Source organism: Rhineura floridana, chromosome 19, assembly GCF_030035675.1.
Source record: "Rhineura floridana isolate rRhiFlo1 chromosome 19, rRhiFlo1.hap2, whole genome shotgun sequence".
Classification (NCBI taxonomy): domain Eukaryota; kingdom Metazoa; phylum Chordata; class Lepidosauria; order Squamata; family Rhineuridae; genus Rhineura; species Rhineura floridana.
This window is the reverse complement of record NC_084498.1, coordinates 18,996,299-19,021,581: the sequence shown is the minus strand read 5'-3', so window position 1 is coordinate 19,021,581 and position 25,283 is coordinate 18,996,299. Positions and strand designations below refer to the sequence as shown.

Below are 25,283 nucleotides of genomic sequence, written 5' to 3'. Positions count from 1 at the left end.
TCTCTTAACATCAGAACTCGTGGACATCCAATGAAACTGAGTGTTGGAAGATTGAGGACAGACAAAAGGAAGGGCTTCTTCATGTAGCACAAGCTGATGGCTGTAGTGGCCACCAATTTGTTGTTATATGCCTTCAAGTTGACCGCAACCCATGGCGACCCTATGAACCAGTGACCTCCAACAGCATCTGTCGTGAACCACCCTGTTCAGATCTTGTAAGTTCAGGTCTGTGGCTTCCTTTATGGAATCAATCCATCTCTTGTTTGGCCTTCCTCTTTTTCTACTCCCTTCTGTTTTTCCCAGCATTATTGTCTTTTCTAGTGAATCATGTCTTCTCATGATGTGTCCAAAGCATGATAACCTCAGTTTCATCATTTTAGCTTCCAATGATAGTTCTGGTTTAATTTGTTCTAACACCCAATTATTTGTCTTTTTCTCAGTCCATGGTATCCGCAAAGGTCTCCTCCAACACCACATTTCAAATGCATTGATTTTTCTCTTATCCGCCATTTTCTCTGTCTAACTTTCACATCCATACATAGAGATCGGGAATACCATGGTCTGAATGATCCTGACTTTAGTGTTCAGTGATATATCTTTGCATTTGAGGATCTTTTCTAGTTCTCTCACAGCTGCCCTCCCCAGTCCTAGTCTACTTCTGATTTCTTGACAATTGTCTCCATTTTGGTTAATGACTGTACCGAGGTATTGATAATCCTTGACAAGTTCAATCTCCTCATTGTCAACTATAAAGTTACATAAATCTTCTGTTGTCATTACTTTAGCCAACTTGGATGGCTTTAAAACAGGATTAGACAAATTCATGGAGGAAAAACTATCAATGGCTACTAGCCATGATGGCTATGCTCTAACTCCACTCTGGGAGGCAGTATGCTTCTGAATACCAGTTGCTGGAAACTGCAGGAGCAAAGAGTACTCTTGCGCTCAGGTCCTACTTGCGGGCTTCCCATAGGTTGGCCACAGTGAGCACAGGATGCTGGATTAGATGGGCCATTGGCCTGATCCAGCAAGGCTTTTCTTATGTTCTTATTGGTGCAAACAATATGGAGCTAGACAGGCCAATGGTGACACAGTATAAGGCAGTTTCTATAATTCTAGCTGCCTTGGTGCCCGCTTGGTGGGGAATAGGTGGGCACATCCAGCCATTTCAACTAACTCAATAAAACGATTCGATGGTGGTATGCAGTAGGACAGGGATGACCAACGTGGTGTCCTCCTGATGCTGTTAGATTACAACTCCCATCAACTCCTCCATGCAGCTGGAGGAGAAGTGTGCAGGCACCAGAGAAAGAACTGCGAGTAGAGGGGGATGTCCTAATTGCCATCCGTTGGACCTTTCTGAGAAAGTCGCCAAACCCAACCTGCTGTAGCCTCAAATGGGGTGTGTGGAGAACAGCTGAATGGAGCACAGCTGTGGGCAGCCTGAGGAAGCTCCATCCACCTTGATGCCTGCCCATAAATGCAAGGTTAGAGGGAGAGGCTAGGGCAATGTCCGTGGGTGCCAGGAACTCTTTTCGTTGCAAGTTTGGAAAGTGATCTCTAATTTGTTTGGGCACTAAGGACGCGCCAGGTAGAAGGGCCAGGATCTCTCCTCGATCATCCCAGGGTGCAGGATACGGAATAATGGGCTCAAGTTATAGGAAACTAGATTTCAACTGAATACCAGGAAAATCTGCCTGTTAGAGCCTGTTATGACACTGGAGCCAATGACCTAGGGAGGTGGTGGACTCTCCAACACTGGAGGCCTTCAAGAGGCAGCTGGACAGCCACCGGTCGGGGATGCTTTAAGTTGGGTTCCTGCATTGTGCAGGGGGTTGGACTCGATGGCCTTACAGGCCCCTTCCAACTCTACTCTTCTATCATTCTATGGGCGGAATCCTATGTGAGAGCCAGGAGGCTGTGAGACAGTGAGTAGGGAGGTGTGTCAGAAGGAGAAGGAAATGCTATCTGAATATATTTATTTGTAATTTGTATGAAAGGTTGCATTGTGAATTTTTGTAACACTTGCTTTTTCTTAGTTTTCTCTACACCCCTTTGAGATATTTCTGTATATTAAGAGGTACAGAGATGGTCTAATAATCCCTGACTGTTGGCCATGCTGACTGAGGCTGATGGGAGTCCAGCAACAACTGGAGAACGCCGTGTTGGCTACCGGGGCTCTTGTGTTTGCCCCTTTTTCGGGCTGTGCTCCGATTCCCTTTCACTCCACAGATCCCAGATCCGAAGGCAAGTTCACAGCCGCCTGATTCCTCAGCTGGAATGGGAACTTCTTGCCAGTGCACAGAAGGATGGGCTTTGGAACTAATTGACTCATTTGCAGGAAATGTCTGGGGGTCAGAGATCAGCGTCCCTTTCGGCTGTGATAAATATCCCATGTAATTGGTGGACAAACGCAAGCGCTCAAGATTTATATCAATTAATTTTGGAATGCCGGTGCCTCTCACCCTTTGCCTAACCGCGGGATCACACAGCCATCCACTCATTGGGAGGGGAGCCTTTCTGCCCTAATTTACCTGTCATCGCCTCCGTTCCCAAATCTTTTGCTTCAGGTACAAGCTAGTTCTTTCATTTTGCCAGAGTTTACATTTTAAGAAGTGATTTGGGACAGCTTTCATAGCTTTGTGCTTTGACCTGAAAAGTGTGCCTCTGCAAAATGAAATGAGTGCTACGCTGTAATCATTCTTAGTTAGGCCTGGAAATCTAGAGAGCACATGCATATGGCAGCAACCTCCCTGATGGAAAGAAAATCTAAGAAGCTGCCTTCTACCGGGTTGGATATTTCTCCATTTAGCACAGTAGTGACCTCTCTGATTGGCAGCAGCTCTTTCCAGGATCTAGGGCAATGGGTGAAGTTCCATAGCTCAGTGGTGGAGCATCAGAGCTCAGTGGTGGATCATGAAGAAGGTCCCAGGTTCAATCCCCAGCATCTCCAGGTGGGGCTGGGAGCGGACCCTGAAATCTAGGAGAGTCAGTCAGTGAAGACAATATGGTGGTGGGTGAACCCAATGGTCCATCCAATATAAAGCAGCTTCCTATGTTCCTGTCACTTGGTCCCCAAGAACTGATCCTTGGACCTTCTACATGTAAAGCAGCTGTTCTACCAATGAGCCATGGGCCCTGGTTCTACAGCTCCTTCTGCAGAAGCAATGGGGGAACCTGTGGTCCTTCAGATGCTGTTGGAGTCCAATTCCCATCAGCCCCAGCCAGCGTGGCCCATGTTCAGCGATGATGAGATTAAAGTCCAACAGCATCTTGATAGCTACAGGTCCTCCTTTCCTGCCCTGGCGACTTCTAAGTAAGATTTTTTCCCCTTATAAAAACAAAGTACACCCTTTTTCATTCTGATGGTAAGATAAGAGCAGCTTTACGTTCTTTGCTTTTCTGTAATAATTTAATATGTTTCAAAACACTATTCAACCTGAGCATTAGGAGCAGGGCAGGTTAGAAACTGTGAAGTAATTGAAATAAATTACTCCAGTGGCCCCAGGCAACTCACACTCTGTCTCCTTTAATTTCCCATCTGGGGGAAAACAAAAAACAAAAACCAGGGCAAGCAAAAATAATTTAAAAATTTCTGCCTCTCTAAGCAGCTGCACCGTATGACCAAAAGAAGTACATGACTTGCAATATCGTAAATGAGGCTGGAGCGTAAATCTCAAGTTGCAGAATGCGCCCCCTCCAGGGCTCCCACCCAAACCTGCCACTGTTTCACAAGATTGAACAGAGGGGCCAGCGTGGAAACCCCTCCACTGAAGGGCAGCACATTTTGGCTTCTGCCATTGCAGCCAGATGATCCAAGGGCCCCTGGGAGGCGGCACACCTACTCCCAGGAAGAACTTGCATACGAGCTGTTGGGAATCCCAAAGCAGGAGATGTCTCTTTCGCTCAGGTCCTGCCTGCAAGCTTCCCAGAGGCACTGTGAGAACAGGATGCTGGACTAGATGGGCCACTGGCCTGATCCAGCAGGCTGCTCTTGTGTGCTTAGCTTCAAGGCATGGCCTGAAGGCACATGAGGCCACCATCTTGCTGAAGCTAAGCAGGGTCAGGTCTGGTCAGTGCCTGGGTGGGAGACCGCCTGGGAACCACATGTATGCCGCCGTGGGTTCTGTGGTGAAATAAATAAATAAAGAATAAAAGAATAATAAGTAAATAAGGCAAGCGGGAGACTGACCTAGCCCCGTCCACCGGCCGAAGGAGAAGGAGTTGCCGAGAAGTGTCAGTTGCCCAGAGAGCACAGAGCTCAGCAACTGGCCAGAGGACCAAGGGCCCTTGCAGACGGCACCCTCTGCTTCCTGGGAAGAACATCACGGCAAGGTGAAGACCAGCATGGCCCCACCTGTCGGCCAGAGAAGGGACAGCGGCAGAGAGCCTGCTTCCGCCCTCCTTGCAGAAATCGCACTCAGCTCCATCGGACAGTTGTCTGCGGACTGCAGAGCTGCAGGGATGCATACTCTGGACCCACCCATCAGCTAAGAGGCCAAGCATCACTGAGAGGCTGCTGTCTCTGCCGTCCCCCCCAGGAAGTACGTCACGGCCAGGGGAAGACCAGCCTGGCCCCATCCAGCGGCCGGAGAAAGCTGCAGGGAGCTCCCTCCCCCACCATCAGAAAGAAGAATCTGCTCCAACTGCCAGTTGACCTGGGACTGCCGAAGCAACAGGAAAGGGACACTCTGGTCCCATCTATGGTCCAGCGGACCAAGAGCCACCGACTGCTATTGAAGCAAGAACTCCAGTGAGAGAAGACCAGCCTGACCCCAGCTGGATGCAGATGCTTGGAGCCATGGGTGTCTGCTGGAATTTTTCCAGGTGTGTGTGTAAGTAAATACCGCCAAATAAAAAAGAACACAGTGGTGGCAGATGCCCATTGGGACTGGTAGGGCGGAAGGCAGGGAGACCCGCAGTAGGCGGAGCCTGAGCCAATGGCTCCACCCTCTTCTCTGCTGAGTTCTACAAAAGCATCAGGAAGCTGGCAGCCAGGACGAGCCCCTGGACTGGTTGTAAGTCAGAAGGCAGGACAAGAGGGGGCTGGCCGAGGGCAGACTGAGGTTGGCGGGGCATTGCCCCACTCACCCTAATAGACCAGCCTCCAATTAATGAATAAATACATAACTAGCATCAGATAATAGGTCTAACTTTTCCGGCAGATCTGGTGGCTGAGCAGTGGTTTAACCATCATCTCTCTTCCCAGGGGACCCCTCGGAATTGTAGGTCTGTGAGGGGAACTCCTAACAACTCTCAGCACCCATCCCATACAACAGTTCCCAAGGTTTCTTGGGGGGAAGCCAAGACTGAGTTAGTTGAAACAGCTAAAGCTTCTTCAGCGCTGTATTAAAATACGAAAGACTGAAAAGTTAGAGGTCTTCTCAAAGGCACATCTGAATCTTGCTGTACGAGGGATGTGATATAATGGCATAAGAGTGATTTAAAGGGGAGATGAGGCCAACTGGATAAGGCTCCATTGGCTCAGGCTCCACCTACTGTGGGTCGCCCTGCCTTCTGCCCTACCAGTCCCAATGGGCATCTGCCACCATTGTGTTCATTTTTATTTGGGGGTATTGCAATGTGATGTAATGGTTACAACCTGGGAGAGCAGGGTTCGAATCCCCACACAGCCATGAAGCTCCCTGGGTGACCCTGGGCTAAGTCACTGCCTCTCAGCCTCAGAGGAAGGCAATGGTCAACCACCTCTGAATACCGCTTACCATGACAACCCTATTCATAGGGTCGCCATAAGTCGGGATTGACTTGAAGGCAGTCCATTTTCCATTGCAGAACAAAGAAAAGCAGAATGAACTAATGCAATTGTTGTGTCAAGGCCATGTTGCAGAGGGCACCCGTAAACGAAACACCCATCTGGAGGGCCCCCTCTAAACTGTCGTCTCAAAACCATGTCCCTTGAAAAGCTCCCGATATCGAGGCTTTGGGAGCGTACGCATTTATCAAACGCTGCATCCATGACTTGGTTTAAAAGGCCAATCATTAAGCAACTATAAAAATGAAATCGGGTGGGCTGCCCCATGTCAGACACACACAGAGGGATCCCTCTTGTCACGGATGCTGCTGGAAATTATGTCCCCAACTTGCCCGGTTCTCCACACTGAAAAAGGATGCCAAAGTCTCCAAGGAGGAAGGCATGAATTGGATTGCCGAGTTAAATCCTCCTGCTAGCCGGTCTGCTCTCTCTCCACACCTTCTCTTGATTAATTGCAATGCTTGGGGTGAGACAATCAAATTCGCAAATGCCAGAGGCCGTCGCTTGCCACATTCTTGGCTGCTGATTTAAAAGTTTGAAAAGCTGACAGGAGTGTGAACAAATTAAAGATGGTCCTAATAAGACTGTGCAGGGAGGGGCCAAAGAAAAGGAAAACAAAATCGTAAGAGTTTGGTGGTGGGGGAAACCAACCCAGCAAGGTTAAAGGTTGCAAAAGAACTTTTTTTTTGCATTTATATATATTTCTACACTAATATATATTTTGCATGCATGCATACTAGATATATAAAATATAATTTATGCAAAATTCTATATTTATATAAATTGTGTGTGTATATATATATGTATACACACACACACACACACACACACACACGTAATTGTGATTAACAAAACAGAGGTTTTTATTGTACTACCAAAACATTTCAGCTTCCGCCTTCATCAGCTGCTAACATGCAAATGCTGTTGCGAAGGTGGCAGTTATAGAGCTTTGAGGATGGAATGCTCAGAGGGGCTAAGTAGTGGTGGTACTGTCCTCCCGGTTCAGGCCATGTGGTGCCAATGTGTCCAGAGAGTATATCCAAAAGTTCTCCCTCTCAGTAAGTGCTGCTGGATCTGTTGGCATCTCTATAGCTGTTATAGAAAAGTCCAAGAGATAGCATTTTGCATATATATATAAAATAGCATTTTGCATTTATATATATGAACGTAATTGTGATTAACCAAACAGAGGTTTTTATTATATTAACAAAACTTTTCAGCTTCCGCCTTCATCAGCTGCCAACATACAAATGCTGTTACCAAGGTGGCAGTTATAGAGCTTTGAGGAAGGAAGAACTTTTGCATATACTCTCTGGACACATTGGCACCACATGGCCTGAACCTGGAGGACAGGACCAGCATCACTTAGCTTCTGCAAATGAAGCCCCTCTGAGCATTCCATCCTCAAAGCTCTATAACTGCCACTTTGGTAACAGCATTTGTATGTTGGCAGCTGATGAAGGCGGAAGCCGAAACGTTTTGTTAATATAATAAAAACCTCTGTTTGGTTAATCACAATTACGTTCATATATATATTAATATGTATTGTGCATGCATGCAATATATATATAGAACATAATTTACACAAAATTCTACATTTATATAAATTGTGCATATGTACATGTATATATATTTAAAATAGCATTTTGCATTTAAAAATGTATCTGCATTTATATATATTTCCAGATCCCATCCTTCAAGACATTACCTGCAGTTCCTCTCTCCAAACTGATATATATGAAGGAGGTGCAGAACTCTCACAAACTGCAAAAATAACCTTTTTGGGGGCACTAGGTTCACAGTGCATGTGTACTTTGAAGGAAGTCCCCACTGAGGCCAATGGGGCTTACTCACAGGAAAGAGTGCACAGGGATGAAGCACGGCGCGTGTCAGAGGCCAGCACGGATGGACATCTGCCGAGGCTCCACGCCTAGGGAGGGCCCCTGCATTGCTGACCCCTGCTGGTGAGTAGAAGGAATGACAGGCACCACTGTCTGCTCACTTGGCCCTCCCTTTTCCCCTGGATGACAGAGAGAGGGCAGGTGGGCAGTGACAAGGAAGAGGGGAAGGTGAGGCAGAGGGTATCTTGCTCAAGGGCTCTCAACCCTTAGTGCTAGGTGTGAAATTTCAATCAGGCTGGAGCTCTGGCTGAAACTGATACTTCCAATCCAACCCAACTTTTTAAAACTTGTATTCAAAACTAATCAAAAACAAAATATAAGAATACATGAATCAAAATAAAATTACAAACTATGAAGTCCTTGGACACACCTCTCAGACATGTCAGTCACCCACCATTCCGTTCTCATACACATTAGTAGTTAAAATATTATCCATCTCTTCCATCGGATCTCCCGAGAACAGGCACGTTAATGAGTGCAAAGTAAGGGAGAAATAATGACCAATACTCAGATGTTAACAACGTCCACCTTTGAAGAATCACTGGGGTCGACGGCAGGATCATCCACATCCTACCTAACAACTGGCGTGTGTAAAAAAAGTATGCCAAACAATGCAAAATTCATCTCAATGTTTTCAAGGTGCCAAAAGTATTTGCTGAGAGTGACTGAGGGTGGTGCCCGTCAGTAGCGCAGTCACGAGAGCACGAGAAGAGCCCTGAGGGTTAAGGTCCATGGCCCATCTAGTCCAGCATCCTGTTCTCACAGTGGCCAACCAGACACTCATTATGGGAAGTCAGGACATTTTAGACTCTGTACTTAATGGTCTCATGTACATCCTGGCACACCCTCTGTAGATGGTAATGTGTATTACCAGTGGCGGCTGGTGGCTCCATGTCAGTGGAGTCTGCTCCGGGTTTTAGTCTGAACTTCCAAGTCCTTGTAATGATAGCACTAAAACCTGGAGTGGATCCCACCGACATGGAGCCACCAGCCACCTCCGTGTATTTCTTTATTTTAAGATGTGGTAAGCCCTGCTGCATTTGGGGGCCTTCCTGCTCATTCTGCTAAGTGGGGCCCTCGACATCTGCCCTAAAGTCCTGCCCTGGTGGTACCTCTAATCCCCCTCACCTTGCCCTGACTTGCCTTTTCATCCCAAACTGCAAACTTTGGGTCTGTCCGGCTTCTTTGTTTCCAACTCCCTTTTCATGTTTGATTATATATCGACCAGACGCTGATGCGGTGATCTTTGGAGCCAGCCGCCATCAGTCTCTCATTGGGCTGGCTGTGGTCCGAAAAGGCTACGCAGTGGACTGCTGCCGTGTGGTAGTCCAGGACGGCTAAAGGCTTCAGCTTCTTCCAGCCAAAGAGGCGGATGCGATGATCCCAGCCAGCAGTCGCCAGGATTTTCTTGTCTTGGCGGAGGGTCACCTCGGCAATCCCGGGATTGGTGAGCTGATGCATTTGTTGGAGCTGAGAAAGGACGAAAATGGGCAGAAAGCATGAGATCAAGGTAGGGGGTGGAGCCAATGAAGTGGAAAATGATTTGTTCTTGCCATCACAGAAAAGGCAACAAGCATACGAGAAAGACTTCTGAAAGATTTGACACAATTTGGCTCCAACGCATGGAAGCAAATGTGAAATAGCCCTCTCCACTGCCATCCTTCCTCAAGGTTGCCTTCATCATAGCACTAAGCAAATCGTTCAATCAGAGCAAGGGATTTTCCCTGTGCAATGGAAGGATCTCCCCCTCTCCTTACCCCGGAGTGGTCCCTAAATCTGTTCTGGGGTTTCTTCCAACCCTCCAGAGCAGATTTTGTGGGTGAGGAGGGGGGAGATCCCCTTGCGCTAGTACAAAAATGTAGCTGAGTACCGCCCCCAGTGTCTTTCCTTTATTCACATGGCACCCCTTTCCCAAAGAGGTTTTTCATACCGTAGGAAGAAAATAAACGTGAGCTGGGCATGGGGTGGCAGTCTTCCTTTTGATCATTTTTTCAATCTGTTGGCTGTTCCTTTCTGTGCTGTTTCAAACTGATTTTTAGGTGCTTTTTAAATTATATGGTGTACATGGCCTTGAAACATAGTCATGGAAGGCAATAACTAAATAATAAGATGCAAAATCTGATTGGAAATGCCATGGTTTTCATCCTTTTCTGACAGGGGACCCACCTTCAGCCCCAACTTGCATTTAGGCACTCACTTTTCTTTTTTACCCTATATTTCTATGGTGGCTGTGGCCCAGTAATGGGTCCTGACTCACCAGCTGAAGATCCGTTGGAACACTTAGGCAAAAGAAAGTGACACCCTTTTCGCCTTCATTTCTGCAGATGGAAAAGTCGTTCTAAATCAGCAAGCTGCCAGAGTCATGTCCAGCCTGACACGCACGAGCGTTACATGTGCCATGATGATTTGAAAAAGAAAGTTGAGAGCTACTCCAGATGAGCCATTTGCTCAATAAACTTGCAGAAAGCTTCCGCAGAGATTAGACTATATCTGGCCTATATTGTGCATATTTATTGTTTGCCGGGAGGTTGCTTGTGGGGTGTTCATACATCTCTCTGTTAATCATTCATCCATCCCACCTTTTTTGTGTGTGTATACAATTTTACACATTTTTGCAAAGCAATTTCCCCTAATATAATCCATTTTTGTAAGCCATTTTCACTGATTCATGCATTTTTATGCACTCTTTAGTGTATGTGTTTTTTGCACTAGAAATCTGCACTGCAAAATTCAGACAAGGGAGAACGTCGGAGGACAGCTGTGTTTCCGTTCGCCTATCATTTCGGGAAGTGTGAATCAGGTAGGTTCGCCTTTATATGAGAACTGGGTCCAATTTCTCCCCTTGCCCTATTCTTGGCCACATAAGGCACCTAGATTTCTCTCCACAAGAAAAATAGCCGCCAACCCATTACCGCTGTATTACATGGTATCGGCCTAACCGCTTCCTTCACAGCCCCCCCATCGTGGTGACTGACAAAAGGCTCTGGAGACCCTCCTGGCAGGGTAGGAGCGGTTCGCTTCACCAACTCTTCACTGGCACACTGGACCAATGCCAACCCAAACAGGGCTGCCGCGCCACTGTCGCATCGCGTCTTTACCGAGCAAGGAGTTGTCAAAACGTTTCGGAGTAAAAATAACGTGCCACTGAGTGGCTTTTCAAGCACCACCATTACCTCAGGAGCGTGGAATGTCAAGGAAAAACTCCATCTGCTTTGTATTATTAACCCAACGGGGGGGGGGGAGGGAGGGAGAGAGAGGAGGAGAGAGAGAGAGAGAGAGAGAGAGAGAGAGAGAGAGAGAGGGTGGAGGAGGAACAATTTAATGCAAGTCTTTTAAGGATTTTGTTGGGTGCGGTAGGGTAGGATAATGGTTTATTTATTATATATTAAATTTATATCCCGCTCTTGCTCCCAGAATGGCTCAGAACCAGCCTTCGTCTTCTTCCAGTAGGGCTCCACTTTGCAGTGCTCTGCTTTGCAGCGTTCCACCGATACAGCAGTTGTCAATTGCAGAAAGGCCCCGCTCCTACGGCTCTTGTTCCATTTTTACGGCGTTTTTTGGGCGTCGGGCGCCATTTTAGACAATGTTAGTCAATTTGTTCCGCTTTACGGCGGATTTCGCTTTACAGCGGCGGTCTGGAACGGAACCTGCCGTATGAGAGGGGCCCTACTGTATTATAATTGTTGTTGTTGTTATTATTATTAACAACAAAATAATAATAATAATTTTATTATTATTATTATTATTTAAAAACACAGGGATCACTCCAAGTAAAAATATCTAAATCTACTATAATATAGATAATTCTACAATCCCTGATACTGTACAACTGGTGGGGCCTGCAACAAAAAGCTAGGAACAGAGGAAGCTGCCTTATTCTGAGTAAGACCACTGGTCCATCTAGCTCAGTGCTGTCTACACTGGCTGGCAGCGGCCGTCCAGGTTTTCAGACAGCGAGTCTCTCCCAGCCCTACCTGGAGATGCCATTGGGGATTGAACCGGGGGCCTTCTGCCTGAAAAGCGGGTGCTCTACCGCTGAGCTGTGGCCCTTCCCTAAAGCTGCAGTGCACTCCTAAGAGAGTTCAGGAAGAAGCTAGCCGTGCCCTCCTCTGTCAGCCATTCCACCCTCACCCCCAGTTTCCTGTTTTTCTTTTGTAACAGTCAACATTCTACGGCAACCGGACAAGTTCCGTTCTCACTGGGCTGGGTTTTCGTTTTGTTTTTTGCTGGTGGTGGTGGGAGCAGAGGGAGGGAGGTTGTGCCCCCAAGGTTTTTTAAAAAATACTTTCCATCCTACTGCAAATCTCAGGGTTCTCCCCAAGCATGCTGATACTTCCCTCTTGCTTCTCAGTTGGCCCTGTTTTGGCCACATTCCTATTGGCACTCACCACCTGAGCGTGATATTAGAAGGAGCGATGACATATGTTCATTGATAGCGTAGTATCAGATGTGCTCATTGTATCGCATGCAAAACTACGCAAAACTCTAGGAGGTACTGCCATCTTTCTTTAAGGACTTGGATGCACCTTTAACCTCAACATGGAACCTCTCTCTCTCTCTCTCTCTCTCTCTCTCTCTCTCTCTTTTAGGACCAACCCAGACATGTTGTTAAAAACATGGTGTTCTCTCTCATTTCTTTTCTTAAATAGCAGCAGCTAGGGGTTGGGCTGATTTGGATTAGAATGGCAGCATTGGGGGGGTGTTAAGCCTTCCCATTTTCCTTCTGAAAATCCCCCCCCGTAAGCTACTGTTTCCTCCCAAAAGATGCCATTTGCTGTAACGGCATTATCATTAACAGGGTTACCCACAACCACCCTGGGCAGGGCCCCCAATTAGGACTGACCCCCTCCCCACGCTGTTATTTAAGAAGGAAAGAAAAGGGATGGTTACATATTTCACTGCTGATCTAGTTTGTCCATTAGTCTCTCTTTTAAGAGAAAAGCAACCCCTACCATAAAAAAACAAAACAATGGGGACCAAAATGGCAGCAACCCACCCACTGGTGCAACCCCCTTTAGGCAGAACCAACTGCTCTTCCTGACCCAACAACTGAAGACAAATGAACTACTGCACACAGTTATCGATACTGTTGACAACTATTCTTGATGGGAAGCTGGTCTATTTACCCCATTTTAACCAAGGTTTTGTCCCTGTGGACTCAATGAATTCTCAGTAAATAGAACCCACCACATTGCACAATACTAGCTGTACAAGTGGGAACTGCAACACAGTGCTGCGGCATGGAGTGCTCCTGTTCAGGGTTACAGAGGCTCGGCCAGCCATGTCCTCTTCCAGGATACACCATTCCATTCATGCATAGGACCGTAGGTTCCATAGAAAGCTGCCTTATGCGGAATCAGACCACGGGTCCATCTAGATCACTACCGTCTACACTGGCTGGCAGTAGCTCTCTAGGGTTTTAAGCAGGCGATCTCTCCCAGCCTGTCTGGAGATGCCAAGGATTGAACTTGGGACCTTCTGCATGCAAGGCAAGATGCTGTACCACTGAACTACTGCCCTTCCCGAGCTATAGCCCTTCCCAAACATATTTACACGGGAGGCCATCCAAGCATTCATAAACAGCACAGATTTCATCCTTCCAAAGCTACAGCATTACAGAAAGCAAGTGTACATGGGCATATCCAAACAGAGCTCCGTGCTAAAAACTCTTTGCATATGGAAAGCTAGCACGGGGCGAAAGCTAGGTTTTCTGCATACTTTTCCACCTGCGGGGAGATGTCACATGGCAGAGCATTGCATTTGCTTTGTTTTTTTGTAATGGTTGAATAAATAAGTTCAGAGTCTGCTCAACCTTAGAGGAAATTGTCCCCTAATAAATATATGTAAGATTAATACTTAATTGGGGTTTTAAAATGGAGCTGTCTTTGAGGGCTGCTGAAGGACTGTGCAAATGACAAATCACACCTTTTCACACATTCCACTTCCAACCATCCCAGCTCATTGTCTTTGGCCTTACAGCACCAGGAGGCGTAAGAGTCCTGCCCCTAATTAAGTACAACTTAACCTCTTGGCATTGGCATGGCTTTTTGTCAACACAGAAATTACACGGTGGCCATTGCCACTCACTGTGATTAGGTGACCTTGGTTTTCAAGAGAAGTCTGTAACAAAACAGCTGCTTCAGTGGAGTGGAACACGGTATACCCTGTTCTTCCATATTAATAAAGTCCCTGTCCCATTATAAACTGGAACGTCCAAAGAAGCCAAACAAAAGACTTCAGATCGTGACAATCAAAATCCAATTAGACACCTCCCTTTTTTTTTACATTACTGGGCACCCCTAAGAACAGACGGCTCAGTGTGGGAGCTGGATAACCTATTTATCGGTAACGAGTCAAAATGCACCACTTCTTCCTTTTGGAATTGATTTTTTAAAAAATCAGGAATTGAATTTTAAAAAACTGATGGATGCGTGTGTGACATCCTTCCCTGGCACCACCTGTGTCGCTCTCATTTGTGGTTATCAGCAGTCAGGAACGTTGTGTTTATTTTTACATCTCTCCGCTCTAGCACAGATCTCAAAAGATCCCCCTGCTAGGCCACACTACCCAACACTCTGTGTATCCAATATAACCCCTAGACTGTGCCTTAGTCTCTTCCTGGTTATTTTGATACTTTGTGTCTGTGCGTATAGGTAATTCCCAACCCCCCTGAAGCCTCTTGCCTATGAAGCTCACAGCTCTGGGTTGCTCTGTGGTACTGGTACAATATCTCTTCCTTCACCGCTGCCACCATTCGATACTATTTCTTCTTCAGCCTTGGTTACTCTGTCTCCCCCCGGTCTGTGCCCCCCCAGCTGAGGAATCAGGCTTTAAGTAAACCAAGAGAATATTTATTGATAACACTAAGAATAACAAGATTACTTATAGATTTCATTGACAAGCATATGGTTTCATATATGTTTCTCTTATGTTCCTAATTCCTACTATTTGCCTCAGAACTCCCAATCCAATATCTCAACAGCCACCTCTTACTCTCCACATGAACCTCACTGTCCACAACCACCCTGTCCAACCCCTACCACGACTCAACTGTCATCCTCTCATTTATACCTTCAGCCATTCAAACACACAGCCAATCACCATCCAGCATTCTACAGCCCATGTACTCCCCCTTCTCACTCACTCCACTTACCATATTTTCTATAATAAACCTGCATTTACCATATTTACATTACATTCACATACAGGAACATCACAGCGTGCTTTCCTGAAGTACGACAAAGTGGGAATGGAACTGGCTTACCAAGAACTGGCTTAAACATTTGTCTAAAAGCGCTCCCCTCACCCATATCATGTGGGGAAAGAGGAACCTGGGGCCCTCCAGTGTGTTGGACACCATCATCCACAGTCAGGATAACCAATGGTCAGGGATGATGGGAGTTGTAGTCCGGCAACATGTAACAGGGATGGGGGGGAGACATAAGAGGCTGCCTTATACTGAGTCAGACCATTGGTCCATCTAGCTCAGCATTGTCCACACTGACTGGCAGCGCCTCTGCAGGGTTTCTGGCAGGAGTCTCTCCCAGCCCTACCTGGAGACGCCGGGGATTGAACCTGAGGCCTTCTGTGTGCAAGGCGGCCGCTTTACCCACTGCAGTCATTCCCTTACCCCGGCTTAAAGCCATTGTATGAACCGGGCTGTTGGTTTCTCCATTTTTTTTAATCAGCATGGACTCCATCCTATGAAGTACAGAAGGAACCCTTAGCTTTAAAAAAAATGTATTATTTATGTATATAAATGCGGTATAGCACATACGTTCTAGATTTATAACCATTTTTAGTTGCCGTTCCGGCCAGAGGTGCTCAAGGCAGTGTCCAAATAATTTTAAAAAAACAGAAAAAAAGCAATTAAATACTTTTTAAAAATTGCAATAAACCTTACCCTTTAAATAACAGAAAGCCAAGAACGAGCAACACATTGACACCTCAAACAATGCCTCGCAATCAGCCTCAGCTGGTGGCAGAAAGTGTATAACTGAGAAGGCAAGATGCATATACAGCACAGAACTTCCTACATGCCATTCAGATACAAAATACAGTGGAAAAGATTAACAGCACAGTCAGCGGAGGCTGGGGGCTCCGATTTCCATGGGGCAGCGAATCCACACCAGGTTTTAGCCTGAACTTTCAAGGAGCTGTCCAAGTGCTAAAGCTTGCTCTCTTGGCCTTCGTTGCTCTCTCCAGGCCACTCCCATCGATGGCCCCGCTCTATAATCCAAGCATTTTTGCCTGGCTAGAACGTGCCCTTCAACTCTGATCAGGCCTCTTGCTTGTCTAGATGGAGGATAGAGAGGGGTCTGTGAGTCTGCGCATAACCTCGCCTACTGGGCAAAAGTAAAATTTACATTCATCGCCCCGCCCACTTTTGCCTCTGGCTCTGCCCACCACTAGCATGTGACCCTCAGAAGGTCGCCTAGAAGGGAATGAGGCCCTTGGGTTGAAAAAGATTTCCCCGTACCTGCAGCAGACCTTAGTGGTGTGTGCAGAAAAGCAAACACAGAAGAACCACGGACTTCTGAAAGATTGAGACGCATCCTCGTCTTCGCCTACCTTTCCTCGCATCGTATCCGGCCTGTGATTAATTAGCTGGGGATCGGCCACAGGCCCGCTTCATGACTAAATATTTTTTCAGTCTATCAAACTGTTCGCGGGAAAACAGAACAAACGGCACAGAGAGGGCAATCCCACTGACCTCTAGGCTCTGCTGCTCATTGTAGCGCCAGATGCAAAGCGCCTTCTCCGACGAGGAGGAGGCCCCCTTGGCCTTCTCGGAGTCAAAGTCAAGGCCCATGATTGGCTCCTGGTGACACGCAAGTCGGCTCTGCATTTTCCCCATCGACAAATTCCACAGAACCACTGATCCATCCTCGTAGCCAGCCAGAAGGGAAGGATGTGAACTGATGTCGGACTGATGGGAAACACAGAACAGATCATTGGAACAGCTCCTGCCGGTAATAGACCCAAACCCGCTCAGTAAATGCACACAGTGCAGAGAACTAAAAAAAAAAAAGTGGTCTTGAATATCCAAAATGACCATCATAACCTAACACGTGCAGGCACTGGTTTTCAAAGAGAGAAAAGGCAACTGACGCATTTATTCCTACATTTAATTGAAGCCTCATAATGCTGATTACTGAAAATAATAATATGATGGTTTAGTTTAATCTTGGGTTGGTCCCTGCGAAAACAGTCTGGTTGCTACTCATACGGATGGAGCCAAATACCTCCCTCCTCTTTTCAAAAATGGACGTCAAACATGGTACGACAATGGAACCAATGGCCTAGGGAGGTGGTGGGCTCTCCCACACTGGAGGCATTCAAGAGGCAGCTGGACAGCCACCTGTTGGGGATGCTTTAAATTGGATTCCGCCTTGAGCAGGGGGTTGGACTTGATGGCCTTACAGGCCCCTTCCAACTCTATGATTCTATGATCTTCTCAACACTTCATCACACCCAACTGCGGCCAATGACATTTGTGTTCCCTAAGTAACCCCCTTAATAATCCGCAATTATTTTTCACTGATTCACAGCTAATTCCATCCTGCAGCAGGAGACAAATGTGTAGACACTGAATCTAGTAACTCAAGCGATACAGTATCTCTGACAGTGAGAAAGGCCAGTCAAACGGTGACAGTGACAGAGAAGCAGAACACAGTATTCAAGCCTGGCCAGATTATTCTATAATCTTAGAAGGGGTGTGGCTATGAGGGGGTGTGGCTGTGACTATTATGAAGGGACCCTGCACTTCTGAATTTACACTACTGCTTATAAGCATCAATTGATCTCTATTTGGACACAGGGACTGCTTGTCTGAACGTATTATACCAATCCTGGTCCAACCTCACTGGCTACCTATTAGTTTCTGGGCTCAGTTCAAAGTGATGGTTTTGACCTTTAAAGCCCTATATGGCTCAGGACCTCAGCACTTCAAGGACCACCTGAGAGAGGTGTGGAGGGTGGCCACATGAGAACAGGCCTTTTTGGTGGTAACCCCCCGTCTGTGGAAAGCTCTCCCCAGGGACACACACTTTGTCAGTCTTTATATGCTGGGCTAAGACCTTTCGATTCACCCATGCCTTCAGCTAATATTGCCTCTAACATTGGGGATCATCTTTTAATGGGTCCTTGTTAATATCTTGCTGGGTGAGCCCTCTATGGATTTTGTATTGTTATTATTTTAACTTTTTCTGGTTTTCATTGTTTTTATATCCTGTATTTCATTTTGTCAAGTCGTTTTGAGACTTTTTAAAAATTGTATAAGAGGGTCTGATAAACAAAATAAATAAATAAATACTTAATACAAGCAGACATAATAAATCATCAAAATATAGATAAAATCAACAGGTTTTTTTTTTTAAATGCATAATTCATCAAATGACATGTCCGGGCAGGCTTGCCTAAACTAAAAAAGCTTTCAGCTGGCATCAAAAACAGTACAACAAAGGGGCCTGCCTAAAATGAATTCCATGAATATTTTTATATACGACTTTGCATAAATGTGGAAGTTTATTTAAAAAGAAAGAAAGAAAAGCTGGAGCGAAGCGTTGCCCATGAAGGATTACTCCAAAAACCACAGAAGTCTATTTTCTCTCCTCCCCCCCCCTATAAAAAACTTCTGAACTAGCATCCAAAGAGTTAACAGGTCTGAGTCCTGCTGTAACCAATTGAGAGATATTTTGATTAATGTTGTCACAGGTCGAAGGGCATGGCACCCTGGCCAGTCACCCAATTTATTTAAGCCTCTGAAATAACTCAAAGAAAGGAACGTTACTGGATGACGTGTCACACTTAAGGAAAATATTCATCATTGCGCTGGCGAGTTGACTAATGGCCCCTCGGTAAAATCGGAAGACTTGCCCTCTGAGTGAAAGCTCAGCAGCCCTAATCAAAGTAAAAAACAAACTCCTGTTAACGCCACTTATGGCTTTAAAAGGAGAAAACCCAGCAAAAAGAAATGAAAAAAGACCCAAACACCTTCCGACAGTACACACAGATATCTTATTTCAGGAGGGGAATGCACTGTCCTACCACCCCCTTTCGAAACTGATCTGTTGCCAAATATGTATATAAATTAATTCATTGGAGGTAGCTTTTCAAGAATTATTTCTTAAATGCTCGAGACAATCATGCACTTTTCCCCATTAGATCAATACTGCATTCATGTTTAATAGCACATGTTTTAGGAATTGTTGGACTAATTGGAACTGTTGGTCTTGCTGGTAAGAATTTTCCTTGGTTAAAAAAAAAAAAGGAAATAGCTTTGCAGGAGTCCTCACTGTGAAAGCCTCCTTGGCAACCCCTCTCCGTTACACTGCCGTCACCTGCGTTATGAGGGAAAGATTTTTAAAAATGTAAGAAGATCCCTGTTGGATTATTATTATTTATTGCATTTGTCAGTGGCTTTGTACAAAAGAAAAAGTCTCACAGCGACTTGACTCGATGAAATACAACACATGAAAGCAGAAATATTTGAAACAACAAAGAATACAAAATGCATAAAATGCGCATCCAACAGCATATTAATAAGGACAAGTCCTGCCCACTCCACTAAAAGGTAAGCGCAACTGTAGGAGGCAACTTAATTGCCAAAGGCCTAAGCAAACAAAAGTGTCTTAGCCTGGCACCTAAAGACTGACAAGGCTTGTGTCCCGGGGGGGAGCATTCCACAGACAGGGGGCCATCACTGAAAAGGCCCGTTCCCATGTGACCACCCACTGCACCTCCCTCGGATGGGGCACATGGAGGCGGGCATCTGATGAAGATGGCTAGGTACAGGCTGGTACATATGGGGAGAGGGAGTCCTTGATCAGACCAAAGGCCTTAGTCCAGAATCCTGTATTCCACAGAGGCCAACCAGATGCCTATGGCAACCCCACAAACAGGACATGAGGGCAACAGTCCTTTCCCTCTGTTCCCTGGTGATGGAAATTCAGAGGCATACTATTTTGTTTGTTTCGGAAGGCATTCCCTGGCCTGTTTTACTGAAGTCTACCGCTAGGACGCTATGGTTTTACCGGACCATGCCATTCTAGATTTTATGACTGTTATTTAGCATGCTGTTTTGTGTTACTGTAGCGTTCTTGTAACGGTTGATGAATGGTACAGCACCTTGGGTGCCATTTTTATTTTTTTAGGAGAATGCGAGGCGTACATTTTGAAAATTAAGTGCTCTTATCTTGCAAACAACAGAAAGAAAGACCCAAACAGCAGTTTATCCATGGCCAAGGTGTTAGCCTGGCCCTGGTTAGGCCCATACCCTCAGCCAATGATGGCATTACAATGAGTTGATGCACAGGGTAGAGCAGCCACGATGAACCAAGAGGGATGATACATTTGCTCAGTTTGTGTTAATCCTGGGTGAAGCTGCTTGGAACCTTTGTGCGCCGTTTCACTGTTGCCAGCAAAAAGAATGTGTATCCCTGGCAACTTGATAAGGAATTGGCTGTGTGAAGATGGAACAAAAGTGAAAGCATAACAAATTTTTGCAGGCTGCTGCAATGTTGCTGTGTCAAAAATGCCTGCGTGGAAAATCACTGGAGAAGCAAGGGTTCATTTACCCCTTTTTGTCTCCCTCCCAGACAGTTTACGGTAATTCATAATTACGTATGACGGGGGCCCACCCACACTCACTGAAATTAATGTAAATTTAATTGGATTAAGTCCAGCCTCCTCAAGGTAAGGTAAAGCCTCATCTTGAGTACTGCATCCAGTTCTGGACACCACACTCTTAAGGAGGATGCAGACAACCTGGAACAGGTTCAGAGGAGGGCAACAAGGATGATCAGGGGACTGGAAACCGAGCCCTATGAGGAGAGACTGAAAGAACTGGGTACGTTCATTCTTGAGAAGTGAAGACTGAGGGGAGATACAATAGCACTCTTCAAGTACTTGAAAGGTTGTCGCACAGAGGAGGGCCGGGATCTCTTCTCGATCACCCCAGAGTGCAGGACACGGAACAATGGGCTCAAGTTATAGGAAGTCAGATTTCGGTTGAACATCAGGAAAAACTTCCTAACTGTTAGAGTAGTACGACAATGGAACCAATGACCTAGGGAAGTGGCAGGCTCTCCCACACTGGAGGCATTCAAGAGGCAGCTGGACGACCCCCCTGTCGGGGTTCGACTCGATGGCCTTATAGGCCCCTTCCAACTCTATGATTCCTTTCTGGCTTGAGGCCAAATGGAATGTTTTCCCCTCCTTTAAAGGAGAATGTTTTATAATCTGACAGGTATCCACTGGTCTCATGGCAAGTCGCACGCTTTCACAGCCAGCTGGGAAGGGTTGCATTTGCATACACAAGCTACCGTCTTCCCTTAATTTTCCCATCAGGAAATCTGCTGTGTTGTGCAATGGTGAACATTTGCTTTAAAAAAAAAAAAAAAAAAACAAGAGTACATGGAAATACAGTCATTTCAATGACACTTCAACTGATTTAATCCCAGGCTGCCAAACGCCTAGCCAAAACCAACTTCCACCATCACTTTCTTCTGACTGGATACCGCTGTGTACAAAAACCTATTCGCACTAAACTTTGCAAGGAGGATTTGCAAAACATCCTGCACTGTCTGGCAAGATAGGGGAAAGCTCCAGCGGTTACCCTTCCCACCCTTAATAGCATAATTACTTGATTGCTTTTGACAAACAATTCAAAAAAATTAACAAAAATCTCGGTGTGAAGAATGATTCATGCGCTCCGTACATACAATGAATCACGGCAAGGGGAAGCGTTTCGTAATTAGCAAGCTCCCGTTGGCTTACCTGCCACATCTTCAGACACATAGGCATGCCCAATTTGGCACCGGCCTCTGGCTTCAAGGTACAGACTGACGTCTTGGACGGCAACTCCAGAACCTGAACCTGACATCGAGAAAACAAGTTGAGTTGGCCTGACGCCAGGTACAAACATGAGATTTCCAAGGTGATTTGCAAAAAGCTGGGGGAAGCTCTTCTGTTGTTTCGGGCTGTGGGGTGGTGGCGGAAGAAGGTAAATCAACCCAGGGGAAACCTCGGAAGGCGCAATTGCGAAGGCATAGGAACAGAGGACACTGCCTTGCATCGAGTCGGACTATTGTGTCCATCTAGCTCAGTGTTATCTGCACTGAGGACAGCAACATTCCAGGATTTCAAGCAAAGAACATTCCCAGCCCTGTCTGGAGATGCAATTGGAGAATGAACCTGAGACCTTCTGCATTCAAAGCAGATACTGAGCTGCGGCCCTCTTTCAAGAGCTTTCAGAAGATTATTGGCTGTCGACGAGGGTAAATAGAGGAAACGGAAGCGTGACACTGATCTGGACCTCGGAGAAAGATGCCCAAGCTTCATTTTTTAAAACGCTCCCTCTCCCTCTTAATTTAGGTCTGTACAATTTTGTACACCTTCCATTTCACACCTGTTTTGCCTTTTGCAGTAATTGCTACGTCTGCATGAAGAGCAGAGCTGCCTGATCCCATGTATACGCATGCAGAAGAAATGTCCACTGCGTTGAGGGAAGCTTACTCCCAAATGAGTGGACACAGGATTGTGCCTCTGCTGCAGTCCAGCAACGGATATGCGCTGCACGCAGAAGGTCTCAGATTCAGTCCTGGCATCTCCAAGGAGTGCTGAGGAAAGGCCCTGTCTTGACATCCCGGAGTACCGATGTCCATTCACGTGTAGACCAAGGGTAGCCAGCTCTAGATGTTTCTGGACTACAAATTTATTTATTTTTATTTTATTTATTTATTACTTGATTTGTATCCTGTCCTTCCTCCCAGCAGGAGCCCAGGGCGGCCCACAAAAGCACTAAAAACACTTTAAAACATCATAAAAACAGACTTTAAAGTACATTAGAACAAAACATCTTTAAAAACAGTTTTTTAAAAAAGCTTTCAAGACATCTTAAGAAAAAAAGATTAAAAACATTTTTTAAAAAAGGTTTAAAAACATCTTAAAAAGCAATTCCAACACAGACGCAGACTGGGATAAGGGCTCAACTTAAAAGGCTTGTTGAAAGAGGAAGGTCTTCAATAGGTGCCGAAAAGATAACAGAGATGGTGCCTGTCTAATATTTAAGGGGAGGGAATTCCACAGGGTAGGTGCTGCCATACTAAAGGTCCATTTCCTGTGTTGTGCAGAACAGACCTCCTGATAAGATGGTATCTGCAGGAGGCCCTCACCGGCAGAGCACAGTGATCAGTATATAAACGATAAGACGGTCTTTCAAGTATCCTGGTCCCAAGGTCTATAGGGTTTTGTACACCAAAACTAGAACCTTGAACTTGGCCCGATAGCAAATGGGCAGCCAGTGCAATTCTTTCAGCAGCAGAGTGACAGGTTGGTGATGCCCTGCCTCAGTGAGCAGTCTTGCCGCCGCATTTTGTACCAGCTGCAGCTTCTGGACCAACCTCAACGGCAGCCCCACATAGAGCATATTACAGTAATCCAACTTGGAGGTTACCAGTGCACGGACAACAGTGGTCAGGCTATCCCAGTCCAGAAACGGCCGCAGCTGTCTTACCAGCCAAAGCTGGTAAAAGGCGCTCCTAGCCACTGAGGTCACCTGGGCCTCTAGCTACAAAGATGGATCCAGGAGCACCCCAGACTACAGACCTGCTCTTTCAGAGGAAGTATGACCCCATCCAAAGCAGGCAACTGACCAATTATCCAAACTCGGGAACCACCAACCCACAGTGCCTCTGTTTTGCTAGGATTCAGACTCAGTTTATTGGCCCTCATCCAGCCCACCACTGAGTCCAAGCAGCGGTCCACTGCTTGCATGGCCTCTCCCAATTCAGATGTTACAGAGAAATAGAGCTGGGTATCGTCAGTGTACTGCTGACACCTCACCCCAAATCTCCTGATGACCACTCCCACGGACTTCATATAGATGTTAAAAAGCATTGAGGACCAGATGGCACCCTGCGGCATCCCACAGCACAACTGTCAGGGAGCCGAAAGACAATCACCCAATGCTATTCTCTGAAAATGACCTTGAAGGTAGGATTGGAACCACTGTAAAACAGTGCCTCCAATACCCAGCTCACCAAGTCAGCCCAGAAGGATACCATGGTGAATGGTATCAAAAGCTGCTGAGAGATCAAGTAAGAGTAACAAGGTCACACTCCCCCATCCTTCTCCCAATAAAGGTCATCCATCAGGGCGACCAAGGCCGATTCAGCCCCATAACCAGGCCTGAACCCAGACTGGAATGGGTCAAGATAAACTGTTCCATCCAAGAGTACTTGCAACTGCTGTGCCACAACCCTCTACATCACCTTCCCTAAGAAGGAGGTATTTGTGACTGGTTGGTAATTGTCGCAGAGCAATGGGTCCCTTCCTCCTTGACCACTGGCCAAGCTGGCTGGGGCTGATGGGAGTTGTAGCCCCACAAGCGCTGCAGAGCAGCATGTCGACTCTCCCTGGTATAGGCAGTACTGAGTGAGATGGACCACTGCTCTGCCTCAGTGCATGGCAGCCTCCTATGTGCAACCCCGTGGACTCCCCTGGCTCATTGGTTCCTGCCAACAGCAGGAGCCCCATGGGCAGGCAGGGCTGTACGGAGTCAACTGCATTCGATACACACCACTTACAATTACAATTCACCGTCATTTTCATACCGAAAACCAGCTTTATCCCGGCAATGGTCGGGGGGGGGGGAATGAAATGAGGCCAAGCTGGTTTAACTGCACATATTCTGGTTTGTGGGCAGTTTGTCCAGCTGCCTCTTGAACACCTCCAGGGCTGGAGAGCCCACCACCTCTCTAGATCATTCGTTCCTCTTTCGTACTGCTCTAACAGTTAGGAGGTTTTTCCTGTCTAATTAATTTTATTATTTATTTATTATTTGCTTTATATCCCGCCCTTCCTCCCAGCAGGAGCCCAGGGCGGCCCAAATTGAGCCCATTATTCTGTGTCCTGCACTCTGGGATGCTCGAGAAAAGATCCTGGCCCTCCTCCGTGTGACAGCCTTTCAAGTACTTGACGAGTGAGATCATCCCTCCCCTCAGTCTTCTCCCCTCAAGGCTAAACTTGCCCAGTTCTTTCAGTCTCTCCTCTCTCCTCATAGGGCTTTGTTTCCCTCCGAGTTAGGAATCTAGGGTGCTGCCATACAGCATTGCTCAGCATTGCCCTCACAAAGGGTAAGGGAAACCTGTGGCTCTCCAGACAACTCCCATCATCCTTGATGGTCGCCGTGGCAGCTGGCTTCCGCATGCAAAGTGTGTGCCCCGCCACTATTTATTCTTTATTTATCTCTTTCATTGCACTGATATCCCATCTTTTTCAAGGAGCTCAAGGTGGCATATATGGGTCTCCCCCTCCTCATTCAACCCGTGCAACAACCCTGTGAGGTAGGTTAGGGTGAGAGTCACCAACTGGCCCAAGGTCATGCAGTGAGCTTCATGACCGAGTGGAGATTTGAACCCTGGTCTCCCAGGTCCTACTCCGACACTAACCACTATATCATACTGGCTCTCTACACTACCACTGAACTCTTGCCCCTTCCTAGCATAGAAACCAGTAGTACACTGAGCCATGATTGGTCCATGTAAACTGACATGTCTACTATGATTCTCCAAGTCTCAGACAAGAGTGCCTTTCCAATCATCCTT

The 25,283-nt window shown here is 46.5% G+C and overlaps 1 protein-coding gene across 4 annotated transcripts in view; it reads right to left on the bottom strand.

Annotated features, from left to right (window-relative positions):
• Positions 1–7,399: 7,399 nt before the first annotated feature.
• Positions 7,400–25,283, bottom strand: part of GNB1L (G protein subunit beta 1 like) — a 71,862-nt gene continuing 53,978 nt past the window's right edge. For 3 of the 4 annotated variants that reach the window (XM_061602544.1, XM_061602545.1, XM_061602543.1), the window contains 3 exons: positions 21,454–21,552; positions 16,388–16,603; positions 7,400–9,144 (listed from right to left, as the gene is read on the bottom strand). In XM_061602544.1, the coding sequence (XP_061458528.1) occupies positions 8,878–9,144; positions 16,388–16,603; positions 21,454–21,552 (582 nt within the window). In that variant the 3' untranslated portion in view covers positions 7,400–8,877. Of the gene's footprint in view, positions 9,145–14,555; positions 15,970–16,387; positions 16,604–21,453; positions 21,553–25,283 lie in introns of those variants that run through there. The other variant, XM_061602546.1, reaches the window with a different exon arrangement.